Raw genomic sequence first — 10,461 nt, 5'->3', positions numbered from 1 at the left:
GTAACTGTAAGCCCCTGAGCCTAGCAACCAGCCACACTGGGTACCTACCCAATTAACAGGAAAACTGCAAGAGGAGTGTGCAGTTAAACCTTGTAGCCAATGGTGCTGAGGCTCCCCAAACCAAATCAGTTTTACAAACAGCTGGCCAGGGAGGGAAAGACTAGACTCCCTGCACACCTGCATTAAAAGCAACCCAGCCATAGCAAAAGGAGACAAGTAGCCCACTAAAAAGGTCACTCCTGGATCATTTGGATTGGTGATGAGAGGGAAGCACACTGCTGGGCCTCAAAAGGTGTCTCTTACATAAGGCCACTTCTCCAAGATCAGCAGATATAGCCGACTCACCTAATACATAGATATAAGCACAGAAAAAGAGGCATAATGAGGAGACAAAAGAATGCATTCCAAGCAAAGGAACAGGACAAAACCTCAGAAAAAGAACTAAATGAAACAGAAATAAGCAACCTACCTGACAAAGAGATCAAACAAAAACTCATAAGGATGCTCACAGATATTAGGAGAAGACTGGATGAACACAGTGAGATCAACAACAAAGAGTTGGAAAATATAAAAAAGAACCAATCAGAAACGAAGAATACAATACTGGAAATGATAAATTCACTAGAGGGACTCAATAGCAGAGTAGAGGATGCAGAAGAACAGATCAGTGAGCTGGATGAAAGACCAGAGGAAATCACCCAAGCTGACCAGATGAAAGAGAAAATAATTAAAAAGAAAGAGAACAGTCTAAGGGAACTCTGGGACAATATGAAGTGCACTAACATTCATATTATAGGTGTCCCAGATGGAGAAGAGAAAGACAAATGGGCATCAAAATCTATTTGAGGAAATAATATCTGAAAATTTTCCTAACCTAAGGAAGGAGACAGGCATCCAAGTACAGGAAGAACAGAGAGCAACAAATGAGATAAGCCCAAAGAGGCCACACCAAGACACATTATAATTAAAATGACCAAAATTAAAGAGAAAGAGAGAATCCTTGATGCAGCAAGAGAAAGGCAACAAGTGACATAAAAAGGAAAGCCCATAAGGCTATCAGTGGACTTCTCAGCTGAAACCCAACATGCTTGACAAGAAGAGCATGACACATTTAAAGTGCTGAAAGGAAAAAACCTACAGCGAAGAATACTCTATCCAGCAAGGTTATCATTCAGAGTGGAAGTAGAGATAAAGAGCTTCCCAGACAAGCAAAAATTAAAGGAGTTTATCACCAAGAAACCAGTTCTACAAAAATGCTGAAGGGACTTATTTAAATGCAGAAATGATGACCAGAAATAGAGATAAAAAATTATCAAAAAGAACCCCCCAAAAAACAGGCAATAAAATCACTGGTAAAGGTAAAAATATAGTAAAGGTAGCGGATCAACCACCTATGAAGATAATATGAAGGTTAAAAGACAAAAGTACTAAAATTACCTATTTCAATGATAAGAGGGTAATGGATAGACATGCACAAAACAAGAGATTAGATATGATTTCAAAAACATAAAATGTTGGAGGAGGGGAGTGAAAAAAGTAGAGCTTTTAGAAAGAGGTCAAGCTAAAGAGCCTATGAACTCAATATAGACTGCTATATACATAGACTATTCTATAGGATCCTCATGGTAATCACAAACTAGAAACCTACAATAAGTAAGCAAATAAGTAAGAGGAAAGAAATCAAACATATTAGTCAAGAAAGTCATCAAACCATAAGAGAAAAGAGCAAGAGAAAAAGAAAAGAAAAGAGATGAACTACTAAAACATCCAGAAAAAAGTAACAAAATAGCAATAAATACATATTTATCAATAGCTACTTTAAATGTCAATGGACTAAATGGTCCAATCAAAAGGCATAGTGTGGCCAGTTGGATAAAAAAAAAAAAAACAAGACCCATATATATGCTGCATACAAGAGACACATTTCAGGCCTAAAGACACTCACAAACTGAAAGTGAAAGGATGGAAAAAGATATTCCAAGCAAATGGTAAAGAAAAGAAAGCAGGGGTAGCAATATTTATATCAGACAAAATAGTCTTAAAAACAAAAACTGTAACAAGAGACAAAGAAGGACACTGCATACTCATAAAGGGAACTTTCCAACAAGAAGATATAACACTTGTAAATATCTATGCACACAACATAGAAGCACCTAAATATATAAAGCAATTATTAACAGACATAAAAGGAGAAATAGACAGTAACACAACAATAGTGGGGAACTTTAACACTCCACTTACACCATGGATAGATCATTTAAACAGAAGAACAATAAGGAAACACTAGCCTTAAACGACATATTTGACCAGATGGACTTAGTAGATATATACAGAACATTCCATACAAAAACCACAGAATACACATTCTTTTCAAATACCCATGGAACATTCTCCAGGACTGATCACATTTTAGGCCACAAAACAAGTCTCAATAAATTTAAGAAGATTGAAATAATACCATGCATCTTTTCTGACTACACAGGTATGAAACTGGAAATCAACTACAGAAAGAAAACCAGAAAAGCCAAAAAAATGTGGAGATTAAACAAAATGCTACTGAACAACGGTCAGGTCAATGGAAATATCAAAAAATTCCTGGAGACGAATGAAAATGAAAATACGACATGCCAAAATCTGTGGGATACAGCAAAAGTGGTTCTAAGAGGGAAGTTTATAGCAATTCAGGCCTACATCTACAAGGAACAAAAGTCCCAAATGCACAGTCTAACAGTGCTTCTAAAGGAACTGGAAAAAGAAGAAAAAACCAAGCTCAAAATCAGCAGAAGGAAGGAAATAATAAAACTCAGAGCAGAAATAAATGAAATAGAGACTAAAAAACAATAAAAAAATTAATGAAACCAAGAGCTGGTTCTTTGAACAGATAAATAAAATTGACCAACTCTTAGCTAGACTCACCAAGAAAAAAGAAGAGAAGGCTCAAATAAATAAAATCAGAAATGAAAGTGGAGAGATTACAACGGACACCTCAGAAATACAAAAGTAATAAGAGAATACTATGAAAAACTATACACCAACAAATTGGATAATCTAGAAGAAATGGAGAATTCTTGGAAACATACAACCCTCCAAAACCGGACCAAGAAGAAGTGGAGAATTTGAATAGATCAATCACCAGTAAGGAGATCGAAACAGCAATCAAAAACCTCCCCCAAATAAAAGTTCAGGACCAGATGGCTTCCCTGATGAATTCTACCAAACTTTCAAAGAAGTCCTAATACCTATTGTCCTCAAACTCTTCCAAAAAGTTGAAGAGGAGGGGAGGCTTCCTAACTCTGTCTAGGAAGCCAACATTATCCTGATACCAAAACCAGACAAGGACAACACTAAGAAGAAAATTACAGGCCAATATCACTGATGAACGTTGATGCAAAAATCCTCAACAAAATACTAGCAAATCGGATACAACGATACATTAAAAAAATCATAGATCGTGATCAAGTAGGCTTATTCCAGGGATACAGGGATGTTCAAGGTCCACAAATCTATCAACCTGATACACCACATTAACAAAATGAAGAATAAAAATCACATGATCATCTCAAAAGATGCAGGGAAATCATTTGACAAGTTACTGCATTAATTTGTTATAATAAGTCTAAATAAAATAGGTATAGAAGGAAAATACTTCAATATAATAAAGGCCATATATGACAAACCCACAGCAAATATTCTCAACAGAGAAAAACTAAAAGCTATCCCTCTAAGAACAGGAACCAGACAAGGATGTCCACTTTCACCACTCTTATTTAACATAGTATTGGAAGTCCTAGCCAGAGCAAGCAGGCAAGAAAAAGAAATAAAAGGGATCCAAAGTGGAAAAGAAAAAGTGAAACTGTCACTCTTTACAGACTATATGATTTATATTTAGAAACCCTAAAGAATCCACTAAAAAACTTTTAGAAATAATAAATGGATACAGTCAAGTCGCAGGATACAATGTCAACATACAAAAATTGGTTGTGTTTCTATACATGAACAATGAAGAAGTAGAAAGAGAAATTAAGAATACAACCCCATTTACAATTGCAACAAAAAGAATAAAATACCTTGGAATAAACTTAACCTAAGAGGTGAAAGATCTGTACACAGAAAACTATAAAACATTGTTGAAAGAACTCGAAGAAGACACAAAGAAATGGGAACATATTCCGTGCTCTTGGATTGGAAGAATTAACATTGTTAAAATGTCCATACTTCCTAAAGCAATCTCCAGATTCAGTGCAATCCCTATTCAAATTCCAAAAACATTTTTCACAGAAATAGAACAAAGAATCCTAAAATTTATATGGAACAACAAAAGACCCTGAATAGCCAAAGGAATCCTTAGGAAAAAGAACAAAGCTGGAGGTATCACACTCCCTGATTTCAAAATATACTACAAAGCCATAGTAACCAAAACTGCATAGCACTGGCACAAAAACAGACACACAGGTCAATGGAACAGAATCGAGAGCCCAGAAATAAACCCACACATTAATGGACAGCTAATATTTGACAAGGGAGCCAAGAGCATACAATGGATTATGGAGAGTCTCTTCAATAAATGGTGTTGGGAAAACTAGACAGCCACATGCAAAAGAATGAAAGTAGACCACTATCTTACACCATACACAAAAGTTAACTCAAAATGGATTAACGACTTGAATGTAAGACCCAAAACCATGAAACTTCTGGAAGAAAACATAGGTAGTATGCTCTTTGACATTGGTCTTAGTAGCATATTTTCATGTACCATGTGTGACCAGGCAAGGGAAACAAAAGAGAAAATGAACAAATGGGACTACATCAAACTGAAAAGCTTCTGCACAGCAAAGGAAAAGACAACCTAACAATTTGGCGAAGATATTTGCAAACCATATATCAGAGAAGGGGTTAATATCCAAAATGTACAAAGAACTCATATAGCTCAACAACAAAAAAACCAACAACCTGATTAAAAAATGGGCAAAAGATATGAACAGAGATTTCTCCAAAGAAGATACATGGATGGCCCACAGACAGATGAAAAGATGCTAAACATCATTAGCTATCAGGGAAATGCAAATCAAAACTACAATGTGGTATCACCTCACTCCAGTTAGAATGGCTATAATAAACAAGACAAGGAAACAAATGTTGGAGAGGATGTGGAGAGAAGGGAACCCTTGTACACTGCTGGTGGCAGTGCAAACTGGTGCAGCCACTATGGAAAGCAGTATGGAGTATCCTCAGAAAATTAAGAATAGATCTACCATATGATCCAGCTATCCAACTGCTGGGTATTTATCCAAAGAACTTGAAAAAGCAAAGGCATAAAGATACTTGCACCCTTATGTTCATTGCAGCATTATACACCATAGCCAAGACTTGGAAGAAACCTAGGTGCCCATGGCGGGATGAATGGATGCAGAAGGTGTGGTATTTATACACGATAGAATACTACTCAGCCATAAGAAATGATGAAATGTGGCCATTGTGACAACATGGATAGACCTTGAGGGTATTATGCTGAGTGAAATCAGTCAGAGGGAGAAAGTCAAATACCATATGATCTCACTCATAAGTAGAAGATAAAAACAATGACAAACAAACACACAGCAATGGAGATTTAATTGGTGGTTACCCTAGGGGAAGAGGCGGGGAGGGCAAAAGGTGTGATTAGGCTTACGTGTGGTGATGGACTATACTTAGTTTTTGGGTGGTGAACATGATGTAATCTACACAGAATTTGAAATATATTACGATGTACATCCGAAAGCTATATAATGTTATAATCCAATGTTATTGCAATTAAAAATAAATAAATAAAAATAACATCTACTTAGGGATAAATATAACAAATGTCATGTAATATAATGATGAATTTACGAGTGTTCAATGACCATTACACTTTAAATACTAAATTATTTTTACAATCATATTTACCCCTCATATTCTGTATTTTCTCTGTTGCGTGATTTCCTCATTTCATTTCGTTTCATGATCATAATGGTGAAAATTGTGAAAAAGGGCAGAACAATGTAGAAACTCAGAACAAGCCAGTTGTTCCGATGTGTATCATAGCCTTTTTTAATAAAAACTATATCTAGAAATGAAACATAGAAATCAGTGGATATTCACTGAATATTTAAATAAATTTGTATTTCTTTCACTTTAATCATATGTATAGGTATCCCTATATAAAACATAATTGAAATTTTAATACATCGCAATCTCCTACAGAGAAAAACAAAAGGACATTTAAGCTTATAACCCAAAACTACAATTGTATGTTTTTCATAGATTTCTTATTTATCTTTTATATATGTGCGTTTAATCATTATGATAGTGTGTATGTGTTTTGACTACTGCTTACTATATTCAGCTTATTTATGACATCAGCATACTAAAAGTAATACATTAATAGGGCCTCAGCTAAAAATTTAGAAAAAGGCATACTGTGAAAAATCCCTATCCTCACTCCCCTGCCAAGCCACATAGTTTCTCTCCCCAGAGGAAACCATTTTTAAATGACTCATGTTTCTCCATCTGGTATTTATATTTTATGCATATAAATAAAATCCATACCGATACCTATGCTTGTATCTGAATCTATATCTATATACCTATATGTAATATGTGTGCATTTTTTCCCCTACCATTGACATTTAATAACATATTATGACCTTTTATTATTTCTTATACCTAAAAAATTGAAGTATTACACAATTCAAAAAAGTATACAATATATAAATATATTAGCAATGATCTAGCAAAAACCATCCAGATCTGAAAACAGACCCTGCTAGAATCCCAAAAGTATCCTCAGCACATTTTCTAATCATCATTCCTCTCCAAAGGTTACAAGTTTATCCATTTCTTCCATTAATATTTATTTAGTGAATTTTTACTGAAGTCAAACATGTTAACAGAAATGCATGCATGCCATAATTATACAATTCAAAGAATTTTCCAAATTGAACACATCCATGTAACCAGCATCAAATCCAGGAAATTTAATGTTATCAACACCTCAGAACCCCCAGTCGGCTTTCTTCCAGTCATTCTCTTTTCTAAAGATAATCACTAGTTTGATCTCTAAGAGCATAGATCATTTTTGGCATATTTTAAACTTTATATAAATAGAGTTATATTGTATACACTTTTTTCTGTCTGTCTTTTTGCTTGATATTACCTAATTTGGGGATTTACCTGTATTGTTGCTTATGGTTGTAAAATGTTCATTCTCATCAATGCATACTATATCTTTGTATAGAAATAACAGCCATTAATGCAGTCTATTCCTTATGAACAATGTGCAATCATGAGTATTATCAATAGTGCTGCTGAATGAATATTCTACTAATGTGGTTTAGTCAACATATGGACACGTATCTCTCAGAAACATGCCCTTGGGAGAGGCAATGCTTATTCATAGCATATGCCTATATTAAACATTAGTAAATTTTCCAATGATTTTCCTAAGTGGTTATAGCAATTATCTTTCCATTAGCAGTGGATAAGGGTCTTGGTTGTTGTATATATTTGGTTTTACCCTTCTTTTTATTATATTTACTCTTTATATACAACAAAATGCAAACGTTTTAAATGTACAGATGGATAAGATTTGACAAATGTATACCCAATGATGCAAACATTTAAAAAACTGTTTTTGCTTTGCCAGCTGTGGGTTTTCTCCATTTAGTGTAAAATTCTTATCATTTTTTATTTGCTAAGTAAAAACATGGGTTTAACTAGTGCCTGAAGTTTGACAACAAAATAGTGTGAATATCATCTTACACATTATTTAAATGTTGTTATTTTAGAGCTTTCTTGAGGTATTTTTTGGCACATAATAAATGCACATACTTAGCATCTATGATTTGATAGGTTTTATCATATGTATGAACCCATGAAATAATCACATCAAAATAATGAATATATCCATCATCTACAAAAATTTTGTCTTGCCCCTTTATGATCCTGGAATGTTGCCACTCCTCCCCGTAGGCAATCATTGATCTTATCTGCATTCTCTCACTATAAATTAGTTTGCATGTTCTACTATTTAATACAAATAGAATCAGACAGCATGTATTTTTTTTAGTCTTGTTTCTTTCACATAGCATAAACGTTGAGATTCATCTACATTGGCACATATAACAATAGCTTGTTCCTTTTTTATTGTTAAATAGTATTCTATTGTTTGGATATACCACATTTTCTTTATCCATCACCTTTTGATTTAATTTGGGTTGTTTCCAGGTTCTATTACAAATAAAGCTTTTATGAACATTTGTATACAAAACTTTGTATGGGCATAAGCATTCTATTCTCTTGGGTAATTAGTGGAATGAGAATGTTTACCTTTTCAAGAAACTATGAAACTGTACAATTTTACATTCCAACAGCAGTGTATGAGACACTATCCTACACCTTTGCCAAACTTCATGTGGTTAGTTGCTTAAATTTATACAATTTTTAAAGGAATGTAATGGTATCTAATTGTGACTTTAATTTGCACTTCCCTGATGAACAATGAAGTTGGGCATATTTACATGTACTTATTTGCCACCCTTATATCTTTGCTGAAATATCAGTTCAAATATTTTGCCCATTTTTTATAGAGTTGTTTTCTATTAGTAAGTTTCAAGGACTCTTTATTCTGAATATAAAATTTTTATGTATTATTACTACAAATATTTTATTAATACTTAGTGACTTTTGAAGAGAAAAGATTTTTAAATTTGATGTCAAATTTATCACTTTTTCTCTTTGGATTGTGTTTTTGATGTCATATGTAAAAACTCTGCTTAATCCAAAGTCACTAAGGTTTTCTCATACATTTTCTTTTAAAAGTTTTCAATATTTAGGCTCACATTTTGGTTCATGATTCACTCTGAGTGAATTTTTGTAAATGATGTTAGAGCTCTAAGGGTTTTTTTTCTGCATATGAATATTTAATTGTTCTAACACCTTTTGTTGAAAAGCCTATACTTTATCTACTTAATTGCTTTGCACTCGTATAGAAAACCAGTTTTCCATATATCTGTTGATGTACTTCCTGTTCTCTATTCTGTTCCATTGATCTACATGTCTATGTTTAAGGTCAGTGTTACACTGTGTTGGTTATGGCAGCTTTATAGAAAGTTTTGAAATTGACTGGTGTACTTCCTCCAACATTGTTCTTTTCCAAAGTCATTTTGGCTACTCTAAGTTCTTCGAATTTCTGTATAAAGTTTATAATCGGCGTGTCAATTTCTGAAAGAGAACCTGATGGATGATTTTGATAGGAATTTTCTTTAATGAATAGATAAATATGGGGAGAACTGCCCTTTTAGCAATAGTGAGTCTTCCAATCTATGAAAATGAAATGCTGCTCCATTTATTTAATTTTTTTAAACTTATCTTAGCAATGATTTGAAGTTTTCAGTTTACAAGTCATGCAATTTTTGTCTAAATCTATTCCTGAGGATTTTATTTTGAATAAAGCTGTTTTCTCTATGTCACTGTTGGATTGTCTCATTAGTTTACGGAAATACAATTGCTTTTTGTATCTTGTTTTCATATCCTGCAACCTTGCTAAATATGCTTATTAATTCCAGCAGGGTCTTTTGTGGATTCCTTAGGATTTTCTGTGTATAGGATTATACCACGTGTATATCAAGAAGGATTTTTCTTTTTCCCTTCTCATTTAGATGCCTTTTTTTTCTTTTGCCTTGCTGTACTGGCTAGAACTTCTGGTACAATACTGAGTAGAATTGACATTAGTGGACATTCTCTAGGAAAAAACATTCAGGCTTTCATCATTCAGTAATATCTTAACTACAGATTCTCTATACATCAAATTGACAAAGTTCTTCTATCCCTAATTTATTGAATGTTTTTATATTGAATAGATATTGGATTTTTCTAATACTTTTGATATATCTATTGAGTTGATGATATTAATAAAATATTAATTTATTGTATTATTATGATACATCACATAAATTAATTTTCAGAAAAAACAACCATGAATTAGAATATTCCACATGGGCACAGTATTTAATCCCTTTTGTTTGTTGCTAAAATTGTTTTGCTAAGGTTTTCTTATGAAATTGGTGTTGGAAGGGCAGAAAAAATGAGACATAAGAGAACCTAGCTTCCCTATTCCCCACAAAAATCAATGATTGGACAGCTATCCATGAACAAAACCAGGTCTGGGAGGCCTCTAGTGTGCACACAGGAAGTTTTAGCAACACTGTGGAACCAAAAAGAATTGAGAATAACCACACAGGAAGGAAAGGAAGATAGCTTCATTTTTCCTATATCATCCCATTCCCCAGGTCAGTGTTGTTCAGTGCCAAGAATGATCTTTCCAACTAGAAAGAGATTCTTTCCCCAGGAAAGGAAGGGCTTCTTGAATGACCAGCTTCTCTAGCCTTTCAGGATTCTGCACAAAGTTCTTGCTTCAATTTTACCCCACCCGGACCAGCAAAA

The 10,461-nt window shown here is 33.8% G+C and overlaps 1 protein-coding gene across 1 annotated transcript in view; it reads right to left on the bottom strand.

Moving 5' to 3' along the window:
• Positions 1-5,921: 5,921 nt before the first annotated feature.
• Positions 5,922-10,461, bottom strand: part of LOC124231814 (disintegrin and metalloproteinase domain-containing protein 18-like) — a 255,941-nt gene continuing 251,401 nt past the window's right edge. Inside the window, exon 18 of the mRNA XM_046648809.1 lies at positions 5,922-6,079. Within this exon, the coding sequence (XP_046504765.1) occupies positions 5,922-6,079 (158 nt within the window). The remainder of the gene's footprint in view (positions 6,080-10,461) is intronic.

The sequence above is a fragment of the Equus quagga genome, chromosome 22, assembly GCF_021613505.1.
Source record: "Equus quagga isolate Etosha38 chromosome 22, UCLA_HA_Equagga_1.0, whole genome shotgun sequence".
Taxonomy (NCBI): Eukaryota; Metazoa; Chordata; class Mammalia; order Perissodactyla; family Equidae; genus Equus; species Equus quagga.
This window is presented reverse-complemented; position numbering and strand designations above follow the sequence as displayed.